The 17,390-nt window shown below is 42.0% G+C and overlaps 1 protein-coding gene across 2 annotated transcripts in view; it reads right to left on the bottom strand.

Moving 5' to 3' along the window:
• LOC136867186 (beta-1,3-galactosyltransferase 5) overlaps positions 1–17,390 on the bottom strand; it is a 295,720-nt gene that overhangs the window by 134,877 nt on the left and 143,453 nt on the right. The window contains exon 1 of one of the 2 annotated variants that reach the window (XM_067144306.2): positions 6,684–6,953. The exons of the other annotated variant lie outside the window; for it this stretch is intronic. Within the exon in view, the coding sequence (XP_067000407.2) occupies positions 6,684–6,780 (97 nt within the window). The 5' untranslated portion in view covers positions 6,781–6,953. Of the gene's footprint in view, positions 1–6,683; positions 6,954–17,390 lie in introns of those variants that run through there. 2 annotated transcript variants of the gene reach the window in all.

Raw genomic sequence — 17,390 nt, 5'->3', positions numbered from 1 at the left:
AATGATATGCATATCGAAACCTTCCTCGGGATGAGTTTACTCTAAATATGAAGTTTGGTTGAGATCTATCAAGCTGTTTCGACGTGATGGTGGAAAAAACATTCTGGTTTTCCTATAAACCCCCCGTCTATTCAAATATTTTAAAATGATATGCATATCGAAACCTTCCCCGGGATGAGTGTGCTCTAAATACGAAGTTTGGTTGAGATCTATCCAGTCGTTTCGACGTGATGGTGGAAAAACCATTCTGATTTTCCTATAAACCCCCCGTCTATTCAAATATTTTAAAATGATATGCATATGGAAATCTTCCGCGGGATGAGTATACTCTAAATATGAAGTTTGGTTGAGATCTATCCAGCCGTTTCGACGTGATGGTGGAAAGACCATTCTGGTTTTCCTATAAACCCCCCGTCTATTCAAGGATTTTAAAATGATATGCATATCAAAATCTTCCCCGGGATGAGTATACCCTAAATATGAAGTTTGGTTGAGATCTATCCAGCCGTTTCGACGTGATGGTGGAACAGACAAACAGAAACAATTTTATTTATATAGATTGTTTGAAAAAGGGTATAACCATCTATTATTCGCCCTGCGAGTCTATCCTGCTCTGTACCGGCTCCAAAAACCAACTTCCACTACCTGAGATCCTTCTCATGCCTTACGCCCCGAACTTTTACTGGTACAGTATGTATGTATGTATGTATGTATGTATGTATGTATGTATGTATGTATGTATTGTACAGGGAAATGATTGTGGGGTTTGAGCATGGGAAGGATCTCAGGTAGTATCCAGTGTTTTTTGGAGCAGGTACAGAGACGGATAGTATCGCAGGGCGAATAATAGATGGTAATTCATTTTTCTATAAAATTTATTAATAATAGCCACAAATATATCACCCTGCAATTGCAACTCAATTTGGTAGTTAATATTTGCCAAAATGTAAAAGAAAAGATTCATCTTATGATTTTCTTGACGTCTGTTTGCTTGAGAATTTCAAAAAAAATATTCTTCTTCTATAGTTCATGAATAGCCTACAGTCTTTCTAATTTTAAATGCAAACACACACAAATATTGCTTAGCACCTTGGAAATTGTCAGTTCATCATTCATGGTGCTGACCTACAGTCTTTCTAAATTTTTAAACCAAAAAATAACCACACACACTTGTCATGGAAAGTTTGATAAATTAAATATTTGAACTCTTGCAGTATGTCTTTCAGTTTGTTTAAATTTAAAAATGGAATGAATAAAGCACTTCAATTAATTAATGACTTAGAAAGGAATTTATAGCAAAATATGAATTTTTTAACTGACGATGAAATTATGAATTAACATCCACACGCAGCACTTGTAAGAACACTGTACTGAACAAAGTGCTTTGTAAAAAGTCAGTTGTGATTGATTACTCACTCAGATTACAAGAAGATCTGCTTGCACATGTTGGAGTTGTGCTGTACGGTGTCTGGAACAGTCTGCGGAGTGCGGACGAAGACTCGAACTCAGCACCGGCGATGTTCAGTGAAGATACCACGCTTATCTCCCTCGTCGACGTCCCTCGATGGGTACCATAACTGAAGAAACCATGTAAGTCCCTCGTTGGAAGCGACGTTTGATGTTGTAGGATCTCGTAGCACTTTCGCCAAGATTTCCGTTGTTCTTGGAGTTAACGTCGTAACACGGAAAGTTCACTTGGCACTATTGAAAATATTACGGATATTAATATCACACACCGTCATAATGCACAGTTCTATTTTTATACTGATATAACGGCGTAGAATTAACATTCACAGTCCATGCTGCAGAAACACAGTTTTTATATACACAGTTCATAAGCACTTGAAAACGTGATGTATCACAGTCTCTATCACAGTCTCTGAACAAATATTAACATATTAAGGCGATATTATGGTTGTATTCACATCACACTAGTCCTTCCTACTTAATATTATTAAAAAACGTCCTTAATGTTCACTGGATTTATCACAGTGGTGATCGAAAGATCGAGAAAGTGCATAAAGAAAATAGTTGATCTTTACCGTGTTATGGGATGAATATCGAGTAAATACAGTCTCACACAGTTCACTGTAAGGGAAATATGTCTTAGAAGTGGTTTTAAATTACGATTTCAGTTTACCACACGCAATGATTTATGGTATTAGCACAGTTTAGAATTATGTGGAATTTGCACAGTTCACGGTGTCGTATTTTAGTCAGTGAAATATTAGATACTTCTATTCTTACTTCCTATTATAGCTTCACCTTTATAACAAATTTGCAAGTATTCTATCACCTTGAAAAATGTCTAGAATCTTAAGTCGTCGCGGCGCGGCGGAAACTTCACGTACGGTACGACGTTCTTTTACTATTACAACAGCGTTTGAGTACGGCCACTATTACGTCCTCGCGAATCGCGACGAAGCATACTTTCTTTTTTTTTGCTAGGGGCTTTACGTCGCACCGACACAGATAGGTCTTATGGCGACGATGGGATAGGAAAGGCCTAGGAGTTGGAAGGAAGCGGCCGTGGCCTTAATTAAGGTACAGCCCCAGCATTTGCCTGGTGTGAAAATGGGAAACCACGGAAAACCATTTTCAGGGCTGCCGATAGTGGGATTCGAACCTACTATCTCCCGGATAAGCATACTTTCTACACACACTGTGCACGCATGACTCTGTACACGGGACTGTACTGACGGGACTGCACTAGCTATGGCCTTGGCCCAGTGGCCTATATATACACGTCAGGCGGGCAGCGCTTGGAATCAGGTGATGAGGGACGAGTATTTCTCCAAAACTTTAAATTGTTATATTCTAGAAACTACTGGACGGATTGACTTCAAATTTTCAGGGTTTTACTTCCACAACATTAGGTATGATTTAGTGTTGGCCTCGTGTTAATCGGTCCAGGCGTTAAAAAGTTCGTAAAAATATAATCGAGAAACTTCGGTAGGGGAAGTAAGCTTAAGGCGGCGGTGACGTCACTTGACCTTGCTTGACTCGCCTTCTCCCTCGTGTCGCGCAGTAGGTACGAGAACATTCTCTCACATAGCTGTTCATGCAGCGGAACTGAATTGTATGCGAGAAAATAAAGTTTATAATTTATATGTGCTGGGGCCTATGCCTTCCTGGTACAGTATGTATGTATGTTACCAACATGAAGGTTTTTCTGGCGGAAATGATTACGATTTACGTCCCCTTTTGAATGTTTTTTCCAACTGATGAATCTTTGATTCTTTTAAAAATAATTTCTTATGAACAATGCGTATAAGCCTTTCTTTGTACGCCCCTGCACGTGCCATGATATCTTGGAAATCGTCTGTTTCCGTTCTCGGTTGGTCGTATGTACATAAATATCGGCTGGACCTTATGCTGGTTCAATGTAACATGGCACGAAGTAGAATGTTTGTTGGCTGAATTAAAAAAAAGACAGTAAAATTGATGTTAATAAAAAAATCTCAACAGCTGCGAACATTTTCTGATTTGCTTAGCAGACGATCTACAACGGCAACTGCCGAAGAATATACAGGTTTTGTCAAAAGTGTCTTTAATAGCACCAGGACAGTGTTTGAAGGTGGTTAAAGAAAGTATAATCCCATTAGCTAAAGAAATGTGACTAACTGAAAGTATAATAACGAAAATGGATTTTCAGCGGTCTAAATTACTAATGTTCGGTAGAACAACAATGCCATCAACACAATTGAATTTTTGAACGAGGTCGCTTGTACAGATACAAGTTCATAAAATCAGTTTCAAGAACTCGTAGACTTTGCCATGAGCATTGTGGTTTTACCTTGGTGAAATGCAGACATCAAGACAGCATTTAGTATGCTAAACAATGGGAAAACGTCCCTCACAAATACACTTAAAACTAAAGTGCTGAACTCAATCCTTACTGTGCGTGCCAGTATAAGCGGGTGAGAAAAAATGCTGTTATGTTTATACTCTGCCAAAAAATGTTCTCGAGCAAATTGGCAATATGGCAGCGTAACACAGCATCTCAGCAGAACTAGAGGCAGAAAACGATGACGATGATGATGATGTGTGTGAAATAAGATCTTAATCGAAATAGGTAAGTCAACATGCTTAAATTCCCTTTTATTTTTATATAGACTTTTTTATTTTGACGGATTTTGACGTATTTTCGAGTGTTATTTTGATGGCAAAATAAATTACTAGTCGGCAACATTGTATGTATGTATGTATGTATGTATTTTTTAAATATTGAAATTCATTCCACATGCTTCATTACAGCAGTAATATTACATGTAGAGGTATTTTCTTAATCTATATTCTGTAAATATTGTATGTTTCTTTACATATTTCTGAGATGGGATGTTTACAAATAAGGCTAATATTTGTTCGAGCCCCACTGTCGGCAGCCCTGAAGATGGTTTCCCGTGGTTTCCCATTTTCACACCAGACAAATGCCGGGGCTGTACCTTAATTGAGGCCACGGCCGCTTCCTTCCAATTTCTAGGCCTTTCCTATCCCATCGTCGCCATAAAACATATATGTCGGTGCGACGTAAAGCAAATAGCAAAAAAAGTTATGAATTTTAAGAATTTGCCTTTGTGTTTACTTATAAGTTTTTTTTAATTTACTGGCCAGTTTTCTTCCTTCAGTATTACTCCGATTAACATGTCTCTTTCTTCACCTATTATTTTACATTCGAAAATAATATGGTCTGTGTGCTCACCTGTAGTACAAGGACACATTGGATTGTCTATAAATTTGAACCTGTATGAATGCGACTTGATATGACCATGTCCTGTTAGCATAGATGTTAAATACGGATTTAAATCAAACTTTAGTTTTAGTCTGTCGTGTATGTTGGGAAAGTATGATTTTGTGATACTGCCTTTAGTGGTTTCATTCTATTCATTTTGCCACTTCTCTATGCTGAGATCACTTAGATAACTGTACACTACAGATTTAGGTATTTACATGTTTACAGCACTCCACGATGTTTACGCGAATCGCGGCCTCTTTTGCTACTTGGTCAGCAAGCTCATTTCCCTGGTGCCTAGTATGTGCCTTAATCCATTATGTAGGTATGTAAGTATGTATGTATATAACGTTTCGGTTTATCTGAGGATTTTCTTCAACAGACCAGGACGAAGTAAGAGAGGTCTGAACCTACCAGACCCAAGTTCAAATCCACTAGAAAAAATTAACTTTTACAACTGAAAAACCACGCTGATGCTATATTTATTGAAAGCTAACCAAGATAGAGCAAATTAATTTCCAATCTTTTAATCACGCAATTTTTTTGCATAGGCAGTTACTGACCTTTATTTACTCCAATTGTTCACTAATTAATTTAGGACCGGGCGAGTTGGCCGCGCGGTTAGGGGCGCGCAGCTGTGAACTCTTATCCGGGAGATAGTGGGTTCAAACCCCACTGTCGGCAACCATGTAGATGGTTTTCCGTGGTTTCCCATTTTCACACCAGGCAAATTTCTAGGCTTTTCCTATCCCATCGTCGCCATAAGACCTATCTGTGTCGGTGCGACGTAAAGCAAACAGCAATTAATTTAGGGCACATTTGTCCCTAAGCACCACATCTATGAAATTACAAGGAAATGCATATTAGTGTCATGCCATAAAGCACCATTGTATTTCTGATACAGTATTATGGTCTGTTTAAAGTTAATAAACCGCGGGAGTTGGCCGTGCTGTTAGGGTCGCGTAGCTTTGAGCTTACATTCGGGAGATGGTGGGCTCGAATCCCACCGTCGGCAGCCCTGAAGATGGTTTTCCGTGGTTTCCCATTTTCACGCCAGGCAAATAAGACCACGGCCACTACCTTCCCAATCCTAGCCCTTTTTCCCATCCTTCGATGTATTAAGTGTGACATTAAACCACAAGTAATATATTAATAAAGGGTTAAAGCCATGTGACATCATGCTAATTTACCTTGTGCTGTTAGGAGATAGCTGGATAACAATGGAGTAGCTCAGCTAGTGAACAACCCAAATATAAGTATTTCCATGACTGATAGAATACACAAGAGACGCTACTCCTAAAACATCACGATTTAAATGATACGTATTGACGTAAAATGCATTGATTTTTACTCAAAATTTTGTTCGATTTGAAAGGAAAGGCGTATTCTGTATAAACATAGTTTTATGTTTAGTTGTTCTAAGATAATGAAACGAATCTTTTCATTGCTCTAGAAAGCAATCACTGCTTATCTGATTTACGAAGACCTAATACCGTACTTGTTCCACGAGTTTTGTATCTTCTATTTTCTTCACAGTAACAATTCCCTTTGTCTCCAGAAATGTGATGATTTCTAACCAATGTCTATTAATCATTAGACATTTCGATTAAAGGAATTTAAGAACTTGCATAAATTTTTCTTCTGATGCCAGATGACATCTCTAGTATTTACATGCAAGGACGTTCTAAACTAATGTTTGTAACACCAAGCTCAAAATGCAAACATTAGCAATACTGCTAAATTATGGTAGGCTTTTGTCATGCAAGAGGAAAGCGTCAAGAATACTATATATTATTTTTAAATGATGGATGAAAAAAAAGAGGAAACAATTACCAATATGGTGCTGAAAACAAACTGGCAACATCCCATTCCATAACGCACATCAAAAGCCTCTTAAAACAATGCTTATATTTTTAATTTCCATTTCCTAAAATCAGTATTTTGTACTCACGTTTATGTCCTTTCCGTCCCATCCTTGAGTATACTTCATCTTTTGTGGCAGATTTATCACACTTCGTTAGGGTACGAAAGACTCTTGAAGCATTCATTTATTACACAACTTCAACCAAATCCACTGGTCGGCTTCTAACTCTCGCTAACGAACATATTATGACCAGGCGTCTGTATATCATCTACTGCAGAATGAAATTAACCTAAACCTACAGCACTACTGTCTGCAGTTTATTGATGTTGATACTGGTAACATACCACTTCATCCTGCCAAAATAACGCGAACCATACAATAGGACAAAACAATTCTCTGTTGGTGCACCTGCCCCCTTAGCATTTAAAAACAATTGATCGCCATGCGAACTTGCGCATTCCACTTCCGCACCAGACAGCTGCGCCGTTGTTACTCGTTCTGCCCCCTATCTTCCTCCGCTGAAGTTACATACAACTGAGCAGTTCGACCGTAAGCTGCCAGACTCTCTATTAACCTTGGCTGCCAGATAAAGCAGTGGGTTAGTAGTTTAAGAACCTTGGCAGTGGACTTAAGCGGGCTTGACGGAGAGGCCTGTTCGTCCTCTCTGGACGGCATTTCGTGCGACATCAGTCAGATTATTATTAGTTCGACTGACCACATTTTCGATTAACCGGGCGAGTTGGCCGTGCGGTTAGGGGAGCGCAACTGTGAACTTGCATCCGGTAGATAGTGGGTTCGAGCCCCACTGTTGGCAGCCCCGAAGATGGTTTTCCGTGGTTTCCTATTTTCACACCAGGCAAATGCTGGGGCTGTACCTTAAGGCCACGACCGCTTCCTTCCCACTCCTCTGCCTTTCCTATTCCATCGTCGCCATAAGACCTATCTGTGTCGGTGCGACGTATAAAGAAACTAAGTCCAGTACGCGTTGTATAATAGTGAGATATTTTTACTGTTCTAACATAGACTGGTAGAGGTTCCTCAACATACCTATCGCTCAATAAAAATCACTGACATCTACAAAGCTAATAAGTTAGTGTCTATAGCCTATCGTTTGAAGGATTCTCGATTCTTTTAAGACTGCCAGCATGTTTCATAATCCACGCCAAGTTCGTAGGCCTATCTTGCTCTTACAAATGTTAAGATACCGGTGCAGTCCCATTCTTTCACTATGCTCTCAACTTGAAGTACGATATTCTCCACATCTCTATTTTCAGCAATCGAAGTGGTGTCTGTATATTAGATTACTGTATTTGTATTTGTATTTAGACTAGTGATGGGCAGAATAGATTACTATGTATCCGAGAACATTTAAGAATAGAAACTTGCATTCGAAACCAAGTTCTCGAATCCTACCTAACTCGAGTAACTGAAATGTAAGTGAACTGTGAACATCGCGAACAATTCAGTGTCCACGAAGCGCTTTATTGAAAGCTACTTTTTGTTAATCTAGCCTTGTACGGTGTGAATGTTATATGACGAACATATAAGGCATTTTAAATTGCAGCTATTTTATATCAGTTTAATAATAATAATAATAATAATAATAATAATAATAATAATAATAATAATAATAATAATAATAATAATAATAATTGTATGGCCTCAGCTACCGTGTGCAGACATTTCAAGATGACGCCATCTGGTTGTCTGCTCGTCAATTTCGACGTTCCGTTTTCCTCTTGACCTACTAGATGGCAGGCAGAGTAAACCGGATCTCTCTTGGGCATCTATGGCTGAGATTTTAACGAATTTTGTCGGGTAAACACCAAATGTGCCACCAGAGATCTTTTACATGCCGACATCGTACGGCATGGATTGTCGAATGGACTTCTTTCCGCCCTTCAAAAATCCGACTATCTCTGCAGGGTTTGAACCCGCTATCTTGGGATCCGAAGGCCGACATTCTATTACTTATTCACAGAGGCAGCTATATATGAGTCACGCCATAGGTCGCTGTAAAAGTATCCGTCTCTACGGTGTATTTTCAATCATACAGGTATATATTATACATCAACTGGGTTAACTAACATTCATTTCACCGAGTGAGTGGCCCGTGGTTTCGGGTACGTAGCTGTCAGCTTGGATTCGGGAGGTAATGGGTACGAATCCCAATGTCGACAGCCCTGATGATGGTTTTCCGTGGTTTCCAATTTTCACACCAGGCAAATGTTGGTATTGCAACTTATTAACGGCCACGGTCGCTTCCTTTCCACTCCTAGCCCTTTCTTATCCCATCGTCGCCATAAGACCTATGCGTGTCGATGCGATGTAAATCAAATTCTAGAAAGAAAAACATGTATTTCTCCTTACGGCAAATGTAAAGGAAGTAAACAATTGATTGTGAATGATCTGGGTTCAGATAGCCACCTATAACAATTATTACAACTTGGTATTCGTGTATACGCTCAATCAATAAGATTGTATTCTTCAGTCTGAGAGAAGCATTCAAATACATCTTAGGTAAATACTCGTATGATGGCCATTACTCTCTTTACACCCCCCCCCCTCCTCCCTGAACCATCATCATGAACACACAGGTAATTCTGAGTTCAGAGCTAGCGCTACTATCCTCACTGTTTTCAGATGTTGCAGAAGTATTGGAATACTTTTATCAGGATTCGAGATATCTCGAGAACGTATAAGAATCGAATTCTTCGACATTTTGGTCTCGAATACTCCCACCGCTAATTCAGACCACAGATCTTAAATCCACAGGCAGACAACACAACACACACAAGTTGTGTGTGTGCAGCCTTGCCATAAACCTTTGCCAACTGGGAACCCCTCTGTATCATCATGCTCATTTCTAACTGTTGCTTGTGGTCCTGAATCAAGTTTTTTGCAATTAGAACAATTGTCCGCCTCTGTGGTGTAGTGATTAGCTACCATCCGCGGATGCCTGGGTTCAATTTCCACCTCTGCCACGAAATATGAGAGGTGGTACGAGGGCTGGAACGGGGTCCACTGCGCCTCTGGAGGTCAACTGAGTAGAGGGGGGGTTCGATTTCCTCCTCAGCCATCCTCGAAGTGGTTTTCCGTGGTTTCCCACTTCTCCTCCAGGCAAATGCCGGAATGGTATCTAACTTAAGGCCGCCACCGCTTCCTTCCCTCTTCCTTGACTATCCCTTCCTATCTCCCCCCCAACAAGACCACTGTTCAGCATAGCAGATGAGGCCGCCCGGGCGAGGTACTTGGTCCTCCTCCCTCGCTGAGTCCGAGAGGGAAAACGAACTCTGGAGGGTATACGGATTAATAAAGAAAGAAAGAATAATGACTGCATGTGTTTTGGTATGCCCATCTGTCGAAGCACCCACCACCTCCTTTTCTGACTTAAGTCAAAGGCCTTTTCTATGAAGCACAAGTGGATCTCCTTGCTCTCTCTCTCTCTTATCACTCAACGCACATCACATGTCTAGTTCCTCAACCCTTTCTGAAATCTGCTTGAGCTTTTCAACATTTCATGTTCCATGTAAGACTCTAATCTTTGCTGTATGATTTTCAGTATCACTTGATTGACATGTAGTACTAATGCTACCATACCATAATGCTATGATGCTGCTGTACGATAGTTATCGCAATTCAACGTATCTCCAGTTTTTAGTGTTAGGACCGAGAGAGATGGCCGCCGTGCGGTTAGGGTCGCGCAGCTGTGAGCTTTCATTCGGTGATTTGCCCCGTGTGAAAATGGGAAACCACGGAAAACCATCATCAGGGTTGCTGACAGTGGGGTTCGAACCCACTATCTCCCTGATGCAAGCTCACAGCTGTGCGCCCCTAACCGCACTGCCAACTCTCCCGATGTATAATTGTATTTCTATTTAATTGTAATACATGTGTAATTATTGTTCCTTTGGTGAAAGTTCTATTATATAGTATTGAAAAATAAACTATTATTACCACAGTTAAGTTTGTAGACTGTCAGCCTTTAACTCTCTATCAGAGAGCATAAAAAACTTACATTTAAAAACATTGATTCCTCCCCCCCCCCCCCCCCCCCCCGCGCTATTTCCCTTTTGTTGTCTGCAAATTTTCGTGTCCTTTTCACATCAGGCCAATTCTGGGGCTGTACATTAATTAAGGCCACAGCCGCTTCCTTCCCACTCCTTGCCCTTTTCTATCCCACTGTCGCTATAAGACCTATCTGTGTCAGTGCGACGTAAAGCTTTTTCTTTTTTTTAAAGTATTGGTATGTAGACTGTCCGTTTCTAGTCGGTGGACCATTTTGTTGTTAAATAAATAAACTAAAAACGGCTATCATATGAATGGAACCCTAGGGTCTGCATGTAAATGTTCATTCGTGATTATGTGCAGTGTTCTTGTACTGAGACAAAACTCCCACTGGCAGAGAGTCCCGAGTATCTCCTCCAGGGACTCGCAACTTGTCAGACATTAGAGAGGCCGCATGACTCCAACCGAATCTGACAGCGCAGTTTGTGAACCAGGCTTCTTTCTTTTTGCTTTCCAGCCTCCCTTTGTTACATCTTGTTCTCTTGGAATACCGATTACAGTAGCCTACATTTGCAAACCTTTTCTCACATGATTCTTTCCATTGCACGTTGAATATGGTGTTGCAATGAAAGGGCTTGTTATCCTATTTATTGAATCTCTCGTGTATATATATAGGACTATATAAAATAAGAGTTTTGTCTATACATTGCCCAGAATTTAAACAGAACGGTATTTCTATATCGGCCATGTCCACAATAACAAGAAAATGCACTTTTTAATTGTCTGTCTGTCTGTCTGTCTGTCTGTCTGTCTGTCTGTCTGTCTGTCTGTCTGTCTGTCTGTCTGTCTGTATGTACGGGCATCACAAGAAAATGGCTGAAAATAATTTAGTGAAAATACGTATGTAAAGTCGGGGAATGAAGCACTATAATCTAGGATATAAATAATTTTATTTACGCTAAGTGAAATGGTAGTTTAGGGGAAAGCCTAAATTTGAATTCACTGGGCGAGTTGGCCGTGCGGTTAGGGGCGCAGCTGTAAGCTTGCATCCGGGAGATAGTGAGTTCGAGCCCCACTGTCGCCAGCCCTGAAGATTGTTTTCCGTGGTTTCCCATTTTCACAGCAGGCAAACGCAGGGGCTGTATCCCATCGTCGCCATAAGACCTATCTGTGTCGGTGCGACGTAAAACAAATTGTAAAAAAAAAATAGTAATTCTGAAATATGTATGTTATTAGTGGTACTATCGATAAATATTACACAACTAAAGTTATATACCAATATAAATGGTCCGTTATTGGACATTATAAATTTTCCAGCTAACTCATTCCTGGTTGCCAGCGTTTCGCCCCCGTGTGCTAGGTTGGGCTCATCAGTTGGTACCTAGTTGTGCAGAATTAAATTGTCGATCATTTATGTCATACATTTTTACCGTACCGGCTATGATAACAGATATTCATGAATTTAGATTTTTGTTACTAGTCAATATCAACGCCGATCCACAAGAAAATGGGTTAACAGAATTTATTGAAAATCGGCATGTAAAGTCGGGGAATAAGGAACTACAGTCTAGGCTGTATTCACGCTGGATGAAATGGTAGTTTAGGGGAAGGCGCCTGAACTTTAATTTTTAAATGCCTATATTATTTGTCCTATCGAAAATTACTATATGACAAAATGTTATAGAGTATACAATTTCCGATCATTTATGTCTTATTCAGGTTTACTGTACCGACTATGATATGAGTAGTAGTGGTGGTTATTTGTTTTAAGAGGAAGTACAACTAGGCATTAGGCAACCATCCTCTATGTAATAATAATTAGACAGAAAGAATGGAAGGGGTTTGACACTTTGAAAAATGAAGGTATCGGTCTAAGATAAATAATAATGTTATTTGCTTTACGTCCCACTAACTACTTTTACGGTCTTCGGAGACGCCGAGGTGCCGGAATTTAGTCCCGCGGGAGATCTTTAACGTGCCAGTAAATCTACCGACACGAGGCTGTCGTATTTGAGCACCTTCAAATACCACCGGACTGAGCCAGGATCGAACCTGCCAAGTTGGGGTTAGAAGGCCAGCGCCTTAACCGTCTGAGCCACTCAGCCCGGCGTATCGGTCTAAGAAAAACAAGGGCCACGAAGGGCGTGAAAATGAAAAACTCCCTGTTGGAGTCAGAAAAAAACAGGAGTTGAGCAGGAGAGATCGTAAAGGAACGATCGCTTGAAGAATAAGACAAGAGGGAGCCATGAAAAATAGGAAGTCTCCCTTTACATTAGATGCCCTAATATCAGAGAGTCGGAAGAAAACTAAGTGAGAAAGCCTACAATATCCAAAGGTCATAGAACTGATCAACAATAACATTACATTGACCACTGTTTTTGTGATAAGCTTTGTCTCTTCTGTTGCAACTCATCTCCGATATATGGGATTGCTGCTGCGTACGGAGTATAACAGCCTGCGTGAATATTGGCGGGAACTAGCTGGAGAGTAAGATAATTTTAGAAGAAAAGCACGCAATTCCTCTGGTTCATAAAAAAATCTGATATTACTACATAACGCACTAGTTCATCATAATAATCCAGCTATTGGATCCCTACTCTGAGGCGTTGACTGAAAGGAGCAGTGTGCACACACTTAAGGGAATAGTGGCAGAGGAGTATTCGCGGCTGTCTGCGGTCTGGTCATTCCAGCTCGGGAACTTTGGACTGTTAGATCGGCAGCGTAGTACTCTTAGTTAAAAGTGGACAAAAAAAAAAAGTGCGGTTTTTCATTTGATCGAGTATTTAATATGATAGCATTGCTTGTAATCGCGACGTTCCTACTGACTTCACTGTAATGACCTGTGTTTATTTCAGTTGGAAAAACCACAAAGACAGTCTTTCTAAGGATATACAAAGGCAGGTGGAGAGTGAATGTCTGCCTTTAGGCCTAAAATGAAAACTGCCCTACTCGATTGACTGGCAGTAGGCAAGTCGGCCTGCCATCATAATGAAAACTCCCCAACTTGACGGTGACTGATAATAGGAAAGATAGCCTGTCATTGCAATGAAAATTCCCCAACCCAGTCTTCACGTATGGTGACTTCCCCATCCCGTTTCTGGGGTATACTAATATACACTGACTGACAGAGCAAATGCAACACCAAGAAGGAGTGGTCAGAACTTTATGCCAATTGCAGGGTAGACTGACGTCACTGAGGTATGCTCATGATGTGAAATGCGCCGCTGTGCTGCGCACGCAGCGAACGATAAATGGGACACGGCGTTGGCGAATGGCCCACTTCGTACCGTGATTTCTCAGCCGACAGTCATTGTAGAACGTGTTGTCGTGTGCCACAGGACACGTGTATAGCTAAGAATGCCAGGCCGCCGTCAACGGAGGCATTTCCAGCAGACAGACGACTTTACGAGGGGTATGGTGATCGGGCTGAGAAGGGCAGGTTGGTCGCTTCGTCAAATCGCAGCCGATACCCATAGGGATGTGTCCACGGTGCAGCGCCTGTGGCGAAGATGGTTGGCGCAGGGACATGTGGCACGTGCGAGGGGTCCAGGCGCAGCCCGAGTGACGTCAACACGCGAGGATCGGCGCATCCGCCGCCAAGCGGTGGCAGCCCCGCACGCCACGTCAACCGCCATTCTTTAGCATGTGCAAGACACCCTGGCTGTTCCAATATCGACCAGAACAATTTCCCGTCGATTGGTTGAAGGAGGCCTGCACTCCCGGCGTCCGCTCAGAAGACTACCATTGACTCCACAGCATAGACGTGCACGCCTGGCATGGTGCGGGGCTAGAGCGACTTGGATGAGGGAATGGCGGAACGTCGTGTTCTCCGATGAGTCACGCTTCTGTTCTGTCAGTGATAGTCACCGCAGACGAGTGTGGCGTCGGCGTGGAGAAAGGTCAAATCCGGCAGTAACTGTGGAGCGCCCTACCGCTAGACAACGCGGCATCATGGTTTGGGGCGCTATTGCGTATGATTCCACGTCACCTCTAGTGCGTATTCAAGGCACGTTAAATGCCCACCGCTACGTGCAGCATGTGCTGCGGCCGGTGGCACTCCCGTACCTTCAGGGGCTGCCCAATGCTCTGTTTCAGCAGGATAATGCCCGCCCACACACTGCTCGCATCTCCCAACAGGCTCTACGAGGTGTACAGATGCTTCCGTGGCCAGCGTACTCTCCGGATCTCTCACCAATCGAACACGTGTGGGATCTCATTGGACGCCGTTTGCAAACTCTGCCCCAGCCTCGTACGGACGACCAACTGTGGCAAATGGTTGACAGAGAATGGAGAACCATCCCTCAGGACACCATCCGCACTCTTATTGACTCTGTACCTCGACGTGTTTCTGCGTGCATCGCCGCTCGCGGTGGTCCTACATCCTACTGAGTCGATGCCGTGCGCATTGTGTAACCTGCATATCGGTTTGAAATAAACATCAATTATTCGTCCGTGCCGTCTCTGTTTTTTTCCCCAACTTTCATCCCTTTCGAACCACTCCTTCTTGGTGCTGCATTTGCTCTGTCAGTCAGTGTATAAAGAGGTAAAGTTTGTTTGTAATGGCTAATCTCAGGAACTACTGGACCGATTCTAAAAATTATTTCACTAATAGAAAGATACATTATCCTGAGTCCTATAGGATATATTTTATTTTCAAAACAATTTGGAAAAAGGGGGGGGGGCGACGTGGGGAGGTGTAAAAATACTAGGCTAATATAAGCGAAATATCGAATTTGTCGTACAAGGACGAGACAAAGCTCATTTTAAGCCCCTTGACGCAAAGAACAAAAACTCGTTAAGCCCTACAGGACCGAAAACTAGGTTTTAAGACCCTAAAACCAACCGTTATTGAGATATTGGCACCACACTACCATTGCTCTAGGAATCGGATAAAGAAATGAACTGCCGTTACCATGGCAACATCAGCTCCAGTATGCTTACAGTAGCGAGATTATCTACAATATATCTCAAAAACCTAACATGTTACAGACATAACATTTGGTATTTGGAATCTCCTTAAAAATAAAAGAACACAAATTTTTGTTTTCAGAAAATCTACGTAAGGGGCGAGGGTTGAAAAAAAGTGAGGAAGGAGTTGAATTCTTTATATGAGGATACATATATCTCAGAAACGGAAGATGTTACAGACGTTAAAATTGGTATCTCTTTTAAAAATAAATAAACGCACTTTTTCTGGAAAATCCACTTAAGCGGTGAATATTTTTTTTAAAAGAGGGTGATATTTTAAAATGAGTATCTTCTTCTCTTCTACCGGTTTTCCCACACCTGTGCGGTCATGGGTGCGAACTGTGTCGCACACGTGGATTTGACGCTGTTTTACGACTGGATGCTCTTCCTGACGCCAACACTATGTGTAGGGATGTAATTACTATTGCGTATTCCTGTTGTGATTGGTAATGTGGTGTGTTGAGTGAATACGAAGAGGAGAGTTTTGGGACAAACACAAACAACCTGTCCTCGAGGCAGAAGAATTAATCACACGTGATTAAAATGCCCGACCCAGCCCGGAATCGAAACCGGAACTCTGTGAACCGAAGGCCTCAACGATGAACTCTCAGCCAAGGAGTGGGGCAGTTTTTAAAATTAGTATATCTCCAGTATATCTCATAAACTTAACATGTTGCAGGCGTGAGAATTGGTATTTGTAATCTCCTTTAGAAATAAAGAAACCCCTTTTTTGACTGTTTCTCACATGTTGAGTTCCATGTCGCATGCTCCAGATTTAGCTTTGCCAGTAGCTTGGTCATCTTAACCCCAAAAGGCAATGCCACACACGTGGTTTACAAAGAGATTCTGCCGTAAATGAAATGCAATTTTTCGGCGAGTTTTTATACTTAAGGGATTTTCAGATGATGTCTTAGTGCAGTACCGAGGAACAATTAATTTTTATCAACTTGGAAAATCCACGCGAGCGAAGCCGTGGGTAACAGCTAGTATTACATAAGTACATAATATACAGTAGATCAAATAGAGTGAATGTGATAGTATGAAACTTACCTACACGGCATAACCGTCTAGGAGGCCCGCCGCTGTACCGTGTCTGGGTAAGGAATGAAAACTTTTACCCAACCAACTCAGCCGCTGACAGGTAGTGGCATGAAGTTCGTGTATATGGACGCCACCGAACATGAGAATAGGTTTCCACGTTTAACCACGGGCGAATCGTGGATTATCCTACTGCGAAACTGGTTCCCGCGGTGGAAGATGTCCATACACTGTAAAGCGGATATGGGATCAATATGGCGAGGACGGACGTGTAGAAAGCCATCGGGGCCCGTCGTGAGAGTAGACATGGCCACATCTAACACCCTCGCTTAGGATTTCAGGCATGTGGCACAATCTCTGTCCGCACTCACCGTTCGCCGCCGTTTGCAGCAGCGGAACATGTCCATTCGCCCATTAGTGTTCACCACAGGCACCTGCAGCTGAAGTAGTGCGAGGCCCGGAGGGACGAATAATATATCTTCTCCGACGAATCCTGCTGCTTCCAGCACCTGATGATCGCTTCCGTATATGGTTACACCGTGACGCACGTCTGTCTGAGTGTAGCATTATGCGCCGTCATTCCGGCCCGGCACCTAAAGTCATCGGATGCCATCGGATTACAATCCTGCTCGTGTCTAGTTCGCATTACTGGTACATTGACCAACAACCGTTACATCGCAGCATCTCTACGGCCAGCATGGAGTCATGTACAACAGGACAATGCGCGACAGCATGTGGCACACACTGTCAGACAGTTCCGTGTTAACGACCATGTCACAT

The sequence above is a fragment of the Anabrus simplex genome, chromosome 3 (assembly GCF_040414725.1).
Source record: "Anabrus simplex isolate iqAnaSimp1 chromosome 3, ASM4041472v1, whole genome shotgun sequence".
NCBI classification, from domain to species: Eukaryota; Metazoa; Arthropoda; class Insecta; order Orthoptera; family Tettigoniidae; genus Anabrus; species Anabrus simplex.
This window is presented reverse-complemented; position numbering and strand designations above follow the sequence as displayed.